Source organism: Hippoglossus stenolepis, chromosome 21 (genome assembly GCF_022539355.2).
Source record: "Hippoglossus stenolepis isolate QCI-W04-F060 chromosome 21, HSTE1.2, whole genome shotgun sequence".
In the NCBI taxonomy this organism is placed as follows: Eukaryota; Metazoa; Chordata; class Actinopteri; order Pleuronectiformes; family Pleuronectidae; genus Hippoglossus; species Hippoglossus stenolepis.
In genome coordinates, this window is record NC_061503.1 from 10595015 (window position 1) to 10610101 (window position 15087).

Sequence of the window (15087 nt, forward strand, 5' to 3'; positions counted from 1 at the left end):
ATATGAGAGACTATTGGGGCCATAATGAAGTTTTTTTTTAGAGATTTCGAAAATGTCATAAGATGAGAATTAGGTCTTAAGTTAATGAGAAAAAGTCATAACATTATGAAAAATCAAATAAGCAGTAAAAAGTTCCTGACCTTCTAGATTTTTTCTCTTGTAATATCATTACTTAATTCTTATAAAATTGTGACTTTATCATAAGGTTGCGTCTTTTTTTCTGATAATATTACGACTTTAAGTGGTCTTAACACTCTCTTTTACAAACACAAAGACATAAACAAATAGGAGACATGTCTGGTGACGTTCTGCATGTTGAATCTTTGACCTAGTAATAATAATAATAACAACAATAATGATAACAATAATAATTATAATAATAATAACAATAATTGTTATTATTCTACATTTAATAATACAAAAACCTTACAATATCGTGAACAAACTACGGGGTAATGGTTTCAGGCAGTAATTGTAAATGCGTGATGTCCTCACAAGTATAGCGATATAAACGCGTGTGTTTGGCCCCACCTAGCGGTCTCTGCTGACGTCACAACTGGAAAACGAAACTGAAAGAGTCGGGAGTTTCCCGTGAAGGAAACTTCACGAAGCGGCGGATGCGTTTGTGTGTGTGAGTGTGCGTGTGTGTGTGTTTTCGATTCAGCAGCTTCCAGCACCTCAGTGTGTTTCACATCTACTGCGACGCCATCACAAACCTGCAGCCGCTGTCGTGCATCACTTGTCCGGCTCCTGGCCCCAGAGAAACCCGGTACCTGAACTCAACACTCGACACAGAACCAGGCAGGACCTCAGGTGAGAAACTACAGGTGAGGACAGCTGCTGTACTTTACTGTTTGTGACTGTATCCTACTCAACAAGGAACAAATAGTCCTACAATCAACAGTGAAGACCAAACATTATAAAAGTCTGATGCTGCACTAATATGGATATTGGCCTCTTTAGAATGAGTACTTCTACCTTCTATGCCTCTTTACTTTACTTTACTAGTACTTTTTCTTATCAAACATTATTTACTCATATCAGAGTATTTTTGGATTTGAATCTCAGGCCTCATATTGTCCTGCTTCCTCTTTCCTGATATTCAGAGATTCAGAAATCCCAGCTGCACCAGGAGCTCTGCAGAAATCATGATATTCTATCTTTGATCATTTAATGATAAGGAGTGGGGGAAATTATCTTTCATTCTAATAATAATGATGATATTTGCTTTTAATGGTAACTCATTTATATTATTTCTATCGTACGGTTATTTAATCTCCGCCACTGTGAAGGAATTGTGCTCACTGCTGTTTCCCTGCTCCCAGTCTTTGTAAATGTTGTATAGTAATGTCAGTTCAAAAGAAACGTATATATAATATTTAAAAATGCACATTTGCATAAATCCTGAATTAGTTTTAATTGTTATTCTTAAATTTAATCATTATTTAAAATCTAAATGAACAGTTAATTCGAAATTTCAATGTTTAAGTATCAAATTAATATTATTTAGTCGCCTTTAATGATACTAATGCGATACCAATGATAATTCTTTTCTGTATGAATTGAGTTGAAAAATTAGTAAATAGCCCCCTCTGCAGGTGAAACGTGTCTTTCTAGATGGATTAGAAAATTATAATGACTATAAACACAAGAATATAGATACATATGTATAACTAAGGTTATTAAACTATTAAACAATTATTGTTTGTATAAATCACTATGAATTCTACCAACAACAATATGCAGTCTTCAAAATGTCTCTGTTGTATTAAACTTAATGACACTTAAAAGACTAGAATGTTGATTTTGATGAACACTTGAGTTTCAATAGATAATATCACCTCAATAATCATAAAACTAAACCTAAATCCGTGGCTACAATTCAATGGATTAAATTCTCTCTGTTTTCTCAGTTTGACTTGCTCCTGCAGAAATGGCACACCCGAAGCCGCTGCTCATCCCGTGGCTGCAAACGCAGATCGACAGCCGCAAGTATCCTGGTGTCCAGTGGACGAACCCGGAACAGACAGAGTTCTCCGTCCCCTGGAAACACAAGTTGAGACAGGACTCCTCCGACAGTGACGTGCTCATCTTTAAGGTAACGCTCAGACAGGAATCACACATGAGAGTGATACACCACGTTTTAAAGTTGTTCTACCCAGTGGCAGTGATAGTCCATCATGTAGTCGACCTCTATCTGTTCATATAGTTCAACTCCTTCTACCTCTCACTTCCCTTTAGGCCTGGGCTGAGGTGAGCGGCAATGGCCGGGCTAATGGAGACGCCTCAGTCTGGAAGAGGAACTTCCGCAGCGCCCTGCGATCAAAAGGCTTTAAATTGGTCGGCGACAGCAAGAACGAAACCGCCAACCCTCACAAAGTGTTTCGCTGGCCGGACGAGTCAGCGTCAGGAGGTGAGGACCCACCAGGGCGTCCGTAGACAATCACCATTTGGTCTTTTATTGTAGTGAATAACAGGCAAGTCGAAGGGGACTTGATCCTGTGATGCACTGTACAAAAAATCACCTACTAATAGAATAACTGAATCAAATGTTTACATGACAATGTACCGATCCGATACCATGTCTTTAAAGTTAGTTAGTTTCACCCAGTTTTATTTCCCCAGAAATCATTTCTCTTTTGCTGCTCCATACCAGCGGTTGCACTGTACGTTCACTGGCAAGTTCTGTTTCTGGAGCAATGAAGAAGAAGTGATCTCCGGTAGAGTAACATCAGCAATTTGGAGTTGGAATTTAATAGCAATTTAAAGGTGTTTGTCCAGTTTGGGCTACTGTAAAGAAAAAAATGGCCGCCTCCGTAGAGAGGACCCGCTCCCGATGTAGATATAAAGTATTTAAATATAAAGGGCCCATTCTAGTGTCAAGAAAAAACAATTCCTACAATTTAGATGAAAAACACTAGTGAAAACATCACTAGGATTATTTTATATTCAATTTCTGCCAATAGATCCCTGTCACCTACATCTTACACACTGAACCTTTAAAGGAAGTTATTGTTGTGTGTTCCTATTTAGTTTTGTTCTTTTTCTGTTACGACCGCCAAACTAGATGATGTAAGACATTTGATTGCATGTATTTGTACCACTTGCATACAGGGCTGGTAGCATCCAGCTGTTAAAATGCAATATATGAGTTGTTTTCTGTTTGTTAAACACTGGTATCGGTTCAGTATTCGTAATCGTCCGATACGCAGGCTCCAGGTATCGGGAAGAGAGAAATGGTATCAGAACATCTCTGTTCTCTTAGGTTGTCCACACTCAGTTCACATCTGTGGGATCATAACACCAAAGCTGTGTTTTAGAGGAGAATAAAAAGATAGTAAGCGTAGTTCTTTGCTTTCACCCTCAAAGGTTCTTCCAAGTCTTCGCCTGGAACCCTCGTCAAAGAGGACCCTGCTTTGCCTGAGGAGTGCGGCTTCCCTACACAGGAGGTAAGTGCCTCTGATCGCGGGGTGGACTTGGGATGTATGCAGATGCCTCGTAAATGATGTGCAATGATGCAACTACATCAGAACTCATTCAGATGCGTGTGTGTGTGATTAGAGCCAGGACATCTTGTGCTTTGAAGACTGCCTGTACCTTGCGGAGGATACTGTGTTTACAGGTAAAGGAGTACTATTTTTTTATTTGCATGATTTACTAATTTACTTGCCATTAATTTGAGAGTTAGAAATGTGCAATCTCTGTTTAGATGTTTCTGAATAAATCAATGTTTCAAGCAGAGTCCACCATCAACCAGGATATTCTCCAGGAGTGTATGAAGGGACTGCACCTTGATCCTGAGACAGGTAGAATTATCAGCCCTGCTCATCATTTCCTCCTCGCTGCTGCAGTACGCGCAGGAAACCGAAGAGTAACACAAGGTACTTTCCTCGAAACCTTTTTTTTTTATTATGCTCTCCAACTTTTCTACAGAGGGAACCACAGGCTTTGAGCCTGTTCCCGAGCAACAGCAGCTGCAGGATCAGGTGGTGATTGGTGGATACCCGTTGCCCGGGCAACAGCAGTATCCAGTAACGTTTGAGGGTGCGGGCAGTGAAACTGGGTTGCCTGAGCAACCGGCACATCCAGTGGGGGGAGCTGTAGGAGGGGCCTGTGATGGGCAGCTGGCAGAGCAGTTCCTACACACCATGAACCAGACCAACAACGGAGATCATTTCAGTGAGTTGACAGACAGCGCTGTGCAAATGAAACGTGGGGTTCACACAATCACTCAAAAATCTCCTCCTATAATAGTATTACAAATGAATATCTATCAGAATGACATTCATAAACTACATGGCCTGGTGTGGTGGCCATTTTTTGAACCTGCTCTCATGCACATCTCCTCTTCCTGAAACCTCAGAGACTCACTTCAGGGTGTCGGTGTTCTACAGAGGGCTGAAGGTGATGGAGCACGAGGTCCTGAATGAAGCTGGGATCCGCTTAGTCTACAGGTAACATCAGAGTAATGATTTCATCAAAATGTCCGACAGATGCTCGATATCAACACTTAAGCCTTAAATTGACTCAGAGGAACATTTATACATTTTGGGAATTCTCGTTTCTGTACGGTATTTAGCTTAGCACAAAGACTGGAAACAAGGGGAAACAGCTAGCCTGCCTCTGCTCAAGGCAACCGGATATATCCAGTTATCTTTTGAAAAGGTGGAAACAGTCTAAGCTGTTTCCTTCTCCTGTTTACAATATTCATGCTCGAGAAGCTGATAACTTGTTCTGGCTGTAGATTCATATTTACCTCACAGACACGAGAGTGAGATCTTCTCATCTGACTCATGGCAATAAAGCAAATAAGCATATTCCCCAAAATGTCAAACTATTGCTGTGCTGTTCATATGATCTGCTGTTCAAATACTCAATAACCATATGAATACATGTTGTCATCACATCAGCCCTGAATTCGTGGGGACAGTTTTGGACAACGAATCCGGCCTGACCAGGGTCTTCCTGCCGAGTCCCGGAGCCATGTCGGATCAAACTCAAGCCAAACTGACCCAACGCATCCTGGACAAGCTGGGCGGCGGTTTGGATGTGGGCGTGTCCGGCCATGTGGTCTACGGCCAGCGACGGGGTGAAGTCAAAGCGTTTTGGAGCTTCTCCAGGTTTGATCGCAACCAACAGCCTCAGGAGATCTCTAAACTGCAGCCGCAGCCACTCTACATGTTCAAGGACTTTGTGCGAGGTGGGTGAAAGGAAACATAATGCAGCTTCGTAGCACACCCACGAATAAATGTCGGCTTGACACAGTGGGCTGGTCTTATCCCTCTAGGAATTATGGACTTCATCAATGGGAGCGACTGCCCCCCCTGCTCCCTGTTCTTCTGCCTTGGGGAGAAGTGGCCTGACCCAGGCAACAGGCCTTCGGAGAAGAAACTCATCACAGTGGAGGTTAGGGAACCTTTGAATTATTCAAACACCCTCACAGACCTTAAAGCAGAATCTCGGTGTGGTAGATTTTTTTTTTTTTTTGCTTCACGTACCTCCATCAAATTTCATGAGTGATCAAACCCCCAAAATTGCCCACTCAAGGGAGCTGTAGTTAGCAGCACCTCTCAAAAGGCAATTCGGTCTCAGTATTGATTAATAGCACAGAGAGAACAAAAGCCTGAATACCAGCGGTGACAGCTGATCCCTCAGGTGTAGAAGCGTTTTCTGCTATGCATGCAGAGAAATGAAAAAAAAGTTAAAGAAACCAGCCCGACACGTCTCATTGCCCGAGCTCCCGCCGACTCTTTACGTCACATTCGAGCACCTCTTTTGTCATTCTTGTCATCTGATTTCTGCCCCCCGCCCGCTCCTTTCTCAGGTGGTGCTGACTTCAATAGAGCTGCTGAAGAAACTCGCCGTCGATGGTGGCGCCTCCTCCCTGCAGTCTGTGGAGCTGCAGATGTCCCTGGAAGAGATGATGGAGATGTGCTGACGTACTTCCGTGATGCCTGAAGAAAGGCATTGTTTGCCCCTTGTTTTCATGTCATCCTGCACCTTGAAGCCAGGGGAACGGATCCGGTGCTAACAATAATGGTGTTTGCTGTCAATGCACAGACGATTTCAAGCAAATATATTGAAGGGGAATATAATTGTAGCACATTTAAACTTATATACATTTTGATACTGTCATATATAATATAATGACACGATGATCCGGGTGGATTTGACGGGGATCTGGGACGGTTTATCTGGGATATTATTGAGTCCAGCGTTTTTCTTCTTAAAAATAACATTTCCAACTTGTTGCAAGAGAATGAGCCAAAGAAAGGAGATCTGTCAGTCAGCTGCAGACGTTAACAGTGACTCATGCTGCGTTCAGCAAATAATGGGTTTGTGCTGAAATAAGTGCATTCCTGCTTCATTTTGTGCTGTTGTAGAGAAATCTTTTTCTCTAAAGTGATTTGATTTCCTTGAAATGTGAAATGATCATTTGGTAATTTGTTTACATTGTTCATGCAAATGTTTCATAAATAAAAGCAGTTATGAATGGAATTAATCCTCCATATATTTACAGCAATAAACCTCAAATACACAGAAAGAAAGGTTTCGGTCGCAGTTACCGACAACACAGATGTGATCAGAACATCTGGAATCAGACTCGGACTTATTTATGGGTCTCAGCTCATCTGACTGAAGCAACATTATAAAGAAGCCTGAATAAAACTAAACTTTAAAACGTTTATCTCACAAAACGTCACAACAAAGAATACGATTTCAAGACTTTATTAAAATATTATATATTTTCATCATGTTATCATGACCTACTGTCAATTCAGAATACAATTCTTGACTCAAACCACTGTGACCTTAAAAACGGCTCTAAATTCTTATTAACTCAAATAAATAAAATCAAAAATAGATTTTTACATCCTTTCTTGAATGCAGTTCCCTAAACCCTTTACTTTCATATCAAACTGAGGAAACGGAATATTTACCGAAAATAATTAGAATGAGGGAATTTGACATGTTTCAGTTCTTCTCTCCTTCCTCTGCCTCTCCGTCATTCTCTGACTCAGACCTCATCTCCTCAGTGAGCGAATTCTCCCTCAGGCCGGACAGTGGGACCAGCTTCCCCTCCGAGTCCACTCCCATTGTCTGGATGATGTTACCTCTGCAAAACACCAGGCGGAAAAAGAACTCAGAATTTTACCATTGTTAAAAATACCGTTTTGTGTTTCTCCATTAACTTTAACTAGATAAAGAGGTTAATTGAAACAAAAGGAATAAAACAGGTTGATACCTATGAATATATCTAATACATGTGCAATAAAGGATATACATGTATAGTAGTCAACCAATCATATCCAGTTCATAATTGGATATTTTCCTCCCTTTGTTGTGGTTTGTATTTAATAAGGTTTAAGTTCTCCTGTTTCTCAAGTCAGCGTCTTGTCCCGTTTCACTGACCTGGACAGCTTGTTGAAGAGCATGATCAGCGTCTTGGCCTCCTCCTCCTTCTCCTCCTCCGTCATGCCCTCCATGGGGTTCGAATGCTCCACCTCCACCCGGCCCGTCACAGGGTTGATGCGATCTTTGACCTGCCGGTACTCCTCGGTGTCAGAGTCGGAGTCGCTGGAATAGCGGCCGGCAGAGCTGGACCTTCTGGGCCCCTGGCCGCACAGCAGACCCCTGGTGGCCAGCAGGCCCGCTGCGTTGCCGTAACCTGTGTACTTGACAAAACGCCTCACTGGAGCAGGAGGAAGAAGAAGAGGAAGATGAAGAAGAAGAAGAAGAGGGGGATAGGGGATGACGGTGGAGACAAAGAACACAAAAATGAAATTTGATGAAAACCATCTGCTGTCTTTTTTTTTATCTTTATGCCTAAACATGTTAGTTTAATGCCTCTCATTTATGCAGAGGTGGTGAGCAGGTCTCGTTTTACCGTTTTCCTTGCAGAGGACGAAGAGGAAGTCGGCAGCACAGTGTTTGACGTCTGTATCCAGGTGAGTCATGAGACGGATCAGACGATTCTTCACCGTGGAGCCTTCCTCTGGCCGGTGTGATACGTCCGTCAGAGGAGGCAGGATCTAATGATGGAGATAAATTATAATTCCAGTTGTGTATGATATTTTAAAAAAGAATACTGCGTTCCGATATAATCAAAATATTGTGAGGAGGGAAATGGGCAGTTGAAGGAGAGGCAATTACATGTTTCCTGATGTAGTGGCGTGTTTCTCTGTGGGCCCTGCAGCTCTCTGTCAGCAGATTGAGGATCGGTGTCAGCTTCTCTTTGATTTTATCACCCTGAGGACCAAACAAGTCTAAATTGTAAATCGAAAAGCAAAAACTAATTCAAAAGTGCCCAGACATCTCAGCCCCTCTCTCTTTAAAACGGTAGCCCTCACCGACTCGAGGCGTCTCTCCATGAATGTCAGCAGGATGTGCACACAGTCCATGTTGACCCCCAGGCACTGCTCCGAGTCCGGCTCCTGAGGAACCACCAGCAACACGTCGAGACACTGGAGGGGCAGCGCTGACAACAGGTTCACTGTGTGACTGTGGCAGTGGAGAGAGAAATTAAACGATGTATTATTAAATACTGGTAAACACAAAACTATAGTAACTGGTAAAATTACTGCCAACATACACTGATTACATCCACCAGGGAGGTTATGTCTTCACCCGGGTCTGTTTGTTTGTTTGTCTGTTTGTAAGAAAGATTACAAAAACTACTGGACGGATTACCACTGAACGTGATGGAAGGATGTGATATGAAACAGGAGAGAACCCATTTATTTTCGCTGCAAATCCAGATCAGATCCAGGAATGTTTTTATCATTTTCCTTTAACATTGTGAGATATTCATTCACATTTTTCTATATTTTCCCTTTTTTTCCTTGGTTAAATATTTATGAAACTGATATTTGATACCGAAAACTGATGTGTGAAAATTGGTGCAGCTTGATTTCATTCAGGGGACTATTGGGCCTTGGCTGAGGTTTGCGCTCTTCTCTCTTACTACTCCATATAAGTATTAAAGCTGTGATCAGTCAATTTAAACTGAAATAAAGTTAAAGAAAAACTATAAAGATTAGATAATAGGAATGGCATGAATGATAAAGTTAAATTCATTGCTATCATTTAATTCCCTTCTGTCCTTCTTCCTCTTGGTTCTCGCTCACCTCTGCAGCTCATCAGTGTCCTGTGACAGCGTGCACTTCCTCATCAGGCAGAGACGCAGGATGGCCACCAGGTGTCGGTAAAGAGCTGCGTTATCCTGAGAAAGGAGAAAACAATGAGTGCAGATTATTTCTCTCTTTTAAGTGGAGTTAAAAAAAGGGGTGATGACATTGTAATTAATACCACTACGGTGAAGAGTTTTATCTTATGTCTTCATCAGAACATGTCGATTTCATGTCTTCATCAGAGAGAGGCAGGAGTGACTGTATAGAGTCTCTTTCCTCTTCCTCCTCCTACTTATTTCCATCCCACCTGACAGGTTTATCAGACCCCTCTCGTGCACTGACCTCGCTGGGCTCCTGTCTGTGGCTGCTGTAGGTGATGTTAAAGAGGATTTTCAGTGTCTCTATGACACGCTGGGAGGCTTCCAGGGAGATTGGATTTGCCGCCGGCTGCAGCACACACTCGTACTGCTCCTTCCACTGCACCTCCAGGCCGCTCTCCAGGGCCGCTGTGAGGACGGGCAGCCCGCCCTCCTGGAGGAGACAAATAAAGATGAGTGGGAGAGCAGGACGAGGTTCCTGTCAGTATTAGAATAAAGCGACGGTGGAGGGGATTGTTACGGTGGATATGATCTGCCAGATTTACAGCCAGCGGGGTTTCCTTACCTGCTGGAGCTGAGTTCTGAGCTCAGGCCGCAGAGCAGTGATGAGGAACATGAGGCGTAGTTCGTAGAACTGAACACTGGAGGGAGATGAGGAGCTGACGCTGGTGGACAGACACTCCATGAGACCACTCAGGAGGCTGATGGGGGAAAAAAAACAACAGTTCTTTGGAAAATATGTTGATTTGTACAAAAGCCAAATGAAGGGATATGATACATTATCTCTGAGGAGCTGTGCACACATTAGTCAAAGCCTGTGCTGTCTATTTATATCTAAACTCACAGGCCTCGGAGAACGGGCACGAACTTGTTGCTTACGCAGTAAACGTTGATAAATGCGTATACAGATCATCACATAGTTTGTGAATACTGGGGCAAGTCACTGCTTTTACAAATGGTTTCTAACTTTGTGAGTGTAGCTGGTGCAGAGTTTAGAGTCTGAAAGAAGTGTTTCTCTGGTTCAGAAGGTTTCACATCAAAACCTGGGGTTAGAATGGATGAATAACAGGGTTTGATTCAGGTTATTTTGCTATTTGCCAACAGAGCTTGATGTTGTAGCTATAAGTCGACGCAGAAATGCAAAGTGACCAGCTTCACTAAACAGCACCCGTGTTCTTGAAGAATCTCTTTCTATTAGAAGAGAAACACACTAGATAATATTTACCTATGACACCCTTATTGTATTTTGCCTCCTTACATCCCCTCATTGCTGTATTTTAATCAAACACGCTCAAATGACTGGATCACACTGCGGAGCTTGATAAATCCAGTTTCTCATCATGCACCTGCAACATGGAATAAAATACAGAACAATCTATCAACTCAATTTGATCCTTCGGGCAATCTAGGTTATTAATCTCACCTTGTTTTTCCTCCAGCTGTTTTAGTTAATTCCTTTGCTTTAAATTCAGATTTATTCCATAGGCTTTTATTTTTGCTCTAGTTTTTGATTTTATGATTCTTTTTACATATTAATATTTCTTATTTCTCTTTATTCGGTGGGTTGGACCTTGGTAATATTGTAATGAAATAATAATAAACCGTATTTACAGATTGGAGCATCTTTCCAAAAGGAAAACCTGATGGCAAACCACAGGAACCAGTTAAAACTTAAAAAACAAGAAACAATTTAAAAGCAATTTGAAGATCACACAGCGATAGAGCACAGATATCGAAATAAAAAAATGTAATGAGAGTAAAAATAAGATAAAATGTAACATTATAAAATGATTGAAATAGTCAGTAAGATCAGAACTTGGAGTACTATGTAGTACTCCTATAGTACAACTATATATATATATATATATATAGTATAATGTTGGACATATGTGTGTGTGAGCCCACCTGAGAGCACTGAACCTCTCCTGTGCCCAGGTGCTGTTGTAGACCACGTTACACAACACCTTCATGGCCTCTTTCCTCAGAGCCTCCTCTCCCGACTCCCCATCCTCCTCCTCCTCCGTCCCCTCCACTTTGCTCTCTCTGCGGTCCTTCCTCCCTCGCTCCAGCACCTTGTGATGGATGCTGCCTTGGTGCATCTCGTTGATGCTGGTCCTGTGGCTCCCCATCCAGCTGCCGCTGTCCACGTCCCCGCTGTTGACGATGCTGACTTCACTCTTGGCGTCCTCGTCTATGGCCGAGCACTCTTCGCTCTGGTCGTTGGCCTCGGCCTCTGCGTCGCCTTCCTCCTCCTCGACACGGGAGTGCAGGACTTTGGCCTCGGCAAGGGAAGCGATGATGTTGTCGTAGAAATCAGAGTCGGGGTCGAGGGCTTCATCGCTGGCATCGGTTGTGGTCAGCCCTGCTAGTTTGGCCAGAGTCAGCAGAGCGTTGTCGGTCACCAAGGGGCCCAAGACCTTTTTGTCCCTGGACAGGATCCTCAGGGTGCGTAAACACACCCTCAGCAGATGACATTTAACTCCTGTTCTAATAAACCTCACGAGGACAACAGCTAAATTCTGCAGGAACAGAGAAGCAGACGTTTAGTGAAACTACATTCTCCAAAGGAGCAACTGACAATGTCTGTGCAGCAGGAAATGACGGCGGCTGTTACCTGTCTGAGGATGAAGCCTCGATCCTCCTGGTCATACTCATCACATTCAGAGTCAGAATCAGCGTAGTCCCTCACTTTATTATTCCTGAACTGGAGCAGAAAAACACAGGATAAATAAGTTCCACACTTTATTTCATAGAATGAAGTAGTTTAAGGTTAATGAGCATCACAAAGTAACACTAGTCGCACTTACCTCTTCTAGTTTTCTTTGCTTTAGGATGTGAAGGTCCGATTTTAATGCAGAAGACAGAAAAAATATTAAAAGTTCATATTTAACAATAATCAACAACATCTCTCTGAGGTCATTCACACACAGCTTCATTCAGTGCTACTATGCTTCCAACACACACTGTGAGCAGAGCCATCAGGGGCCAAGAACAATCTGGCATGCCCACTAGAGGAGGCGGATTCGGACCAGGGACCGTCTGGTTAGTGGAAGACTCGCTTTATACTTCCGGAGTCACAGTTGCCTGGTATGTAGTTTGTATAAAAAGAAAATGATGGGATAAAAAATATGAAAAATATGGTTAAATGTAATTTGAACAATAACGTTAATTAAATTAAAATCATATTGTTAATTTTAAATTGAACATGAAATAAAATCAATTTGATAAATCTCACTGTTTTTAAATTATTTAAAAAACTAAAATAAATATTCAATATTTTAAATTAAATATTAAATGAAATAAATGTATTCAATACAAATTTAAAGTTGAATTAAAATATATTACAAATTACATTCAGTTATATTCAATTTAATCATATAAAAATTCCAGCTGCATTGAATTCCAATAAATTGGATAGACAGACTTTTCAATTTTATTATTTTTGTATTTTTCCTCCGGACTGCCTCTAACATCTTTAAGCTCTAAAATAATTTTTTAATCAGCAAAAACTTTCAGGGAAGTCAGGGCTGATACATTCCTTATTTTCCAGGACTTTCTCCAAACCCAGAAACTAGAATATGGGGTCTCCATTTCCAGTGGCTGCAAATGCCCGAGCTGACTGTGATGAATAGATTAACGTGTCAGGACGCTGGTCACTCAATCACTCGGCCTGTGCTCAATCTGCCTGAGCCTGCGAGGAGAGAGGATCAGGGATACAACTGATGCAGCAGAATTACTAATCATGGACAGACTGTGTGGGACAGGGGGGTGGGGAGGGAGGAGAGGGAGGGATGACAGCGAATGAGGTGGGGGAGTAACACAAGGTGAGGTTTAATCAAGGAACACCGGGAGGACAGGGGACAGGACTGTATCTTAGTCAACAGGCGCAGGCACGTAAACCGACGTACTTTCCTCCGGTCCCTCTCATCGGCGTCGAAGAAGAAGCACTGGGCGTACTGTGGGGGAGAGAGGATGATGAAAACATGATATACAACTGTACGAAGCAGCAGTGTGTCGTCGAGACGTGAGGACGTGTGAGTGTCTGTGTGGAGTCACCTCTTTGTTGAACTCCTGCAGGTGAGTCTGAACACCGGTCTCATCCCCCTCCTTAATGCACAGGATAATCCCCTCCACATCTACATCCATGGTTCCTGCACGCGCGCACACACACACACACACACACACACACACACACACACACACACACACACACACACACACACACACACACACACACACACACACACACACACACACACACACACACACACACACACACACAGGGCCATAACAAAATTAAAGTTACACAACAATGATGATGGTGATGACATAGCTGATCCATTATCCGACACATCTGCAGAATATGTTGCTGCAATACACTGAATATACAAGTAAAGGTGAAATTAAAGAGAAGAAATGATTCAGTAAAACACTCGTCATACCATCACATCATCATCACAGCAGCGTTGGTTTAATCACTTATGTTTCCAGACTGATGCAAGCTGAAATCTTTATCTTTTACACGACAATTATCCATATTGAATATGTTCTAAACAACAGGAAATGGACATCAAGGTAAAAGTGTTCATATCAGTCGATATTGATAATTATTATGAGAAATGTCACATTATTATTATAGTTTAAAGACTGATTTTTGCTCCTGAGTTAAAGTTGTAGTTTGAAAAGAATGACAAACACAAATCTGAGGCAGATAAATGATGTGTTATACCTCCTCACTGTGCTTTGTACAATGCATAAGCAATATATCGATATACAGTCTATTCAACCTTTGTTATATTGCTAATAAAAAGACAAATACATGGCGATGATTATTGAGATTGTTTCCGGAAAGACTTTCACATGGTATGTGTTCTCACTTACCTCCGTCCGTTCACTCTATCAGCCAGGTGTTGTACCGTACGTGTGCCAGAACCACCTCGAATCGACCCAAAGTGCTCAGTTCAGCGTGTTCCTCTGCGTTTCTCGGTCCACATGTGCATAGAGTGCAGCGTTCAGCATTTGAATTTGGTCACCTCACTGTCCAGTCGCCCTCATGCACTCACTCTCCCTCACACTCTCCCTCACACTCTCTCACTTTAATCCAGGAGAGATGCAGTAGCCATGGAGTGGTTATGGTTATAATCCACTAATGGACTCTGGGCTTATATCTCTCAGTGTTGACCCTGCGACCTTTTACAGGTTTTCCAGACTGCCGCTGCACAACTCTCTCTCTCTCTCTCTCTCTCTCTCTCTCTGTCTGTCTGTCTGTTGTCTATCTGTTTCACTCACAGCTGTTGATGGCCGAGGAAACACTAAAATAACCATTAAGATTTGGTTTTAATGTCGCTTCTCTAGCTGTTGCGTAACCACGCAGGAGCTCCTCTAAGCTGGACTTGAAAAACATCGCTGGGAAATGTGTTCGCAGAGTCGTCCGTATAGTTTACAGCTTAAAACATGTGGATTTGTATTTAGTCAAATCCGTCATAAATGAGAATGTACAGTGAATTACATTTTGTGCACTTTTTATTATCAAGATAATGTTTGTGTCTACTTCAACAAGATGGAGCCATTTATGTTGCAGTCAATTCACTCAGAGGATTATTTATCACTTGCACAATGTAACTGTACGTTATAAAATGTAAAGGGTTTTTGTTCACGGCGAAGCTAACCTCCTTTCTACTGTCTGAAATAGATGTTTTACACGCTTGTGGCGAAGAGTCTTGAGTGACCTGAGAAGCTGAAAACTGTGAGAAGATGATGTGCGAGTGACAGACAGGCCTTCCTGGCAGGATGCGCTCTCTCGTGCCCAGTGGGTAGAGGAAACAGGGCAGAGAGGCTGAAGTGGCCCGGCTGGTTCC

The 15087-nt window shown here is 42.3% G+C and overlaps 2 protein-coding genes across 3 annotated transcripts; one reads left to right on the forward strand and one right to left on the reverse strand.

The window, feature by feature from the left end:
- The first annotated feature begins 555 nt into the window (after nt 1-555).
- irf3 (interferon regulatory factor 3) lies at nt 556-6498 on the forward strand. Of its 2 annotated transcripts, none has more exons than XM_035145606.2 (11): nt 556-827; nt 1914-2098; nt 2242-2413; nt 3370-3449; nt 3562-3622; nt 3741-3806; nt 3934-4179; nt 4364-4454; nt 4911-5200; nt 5288-5406; nt 5825-6498. In XM_035145606.2, exons 2-11 carry the CDS (start codon nt 1934-1936, stop codon nt 5936-5938), a joined length of 1404 nt encoding a protein of 467 aa, XP_035001497.2. In that variant the 5' UTR covers nt 556-827; nt 1914-1933; the 3' UTR covers nt 5939-6498. The 2 variants fall into 2 exon arrangements, with proteins under 2 accessions (XP_035001497.2, XP_047194231.1); XM_047338275.1 differs by having other exon boundaries at nt 556-813.
- A 215-nt stretch (nt 6499-6713) lies between these two features.
- On the reverse strand, nt 6714-15087 carry si:dkey-94f20.4 (synembryn-A). Its single transcript, XM_035145605.2, has 14 exons — nt 14111-15087; nt 13286-13380; nt 13138-13185; nt 12037-12054; nt 11844-11933; nt 11135-11748; nt 9795-9930; nt 9474-9662; nt 9129-9223; nt 8352-8502; nt 8155-8250; nt 7889-8033; nt 7414-7693; nt 6714-7117 (listed from the first exon to the last, which is right to left on the reverse strand). The coding sequence occupies exons 2-14, from the start codon at nt 13373-13375 to the stop codon at nt 6976-6978; spliced, it is 2094 nt and encodes a 697-aa protein (XP_035001496.1). The 5' UTR covers nt 13376-13380; nt 14111-15087; the 3' UTR covers nt 6714-6975.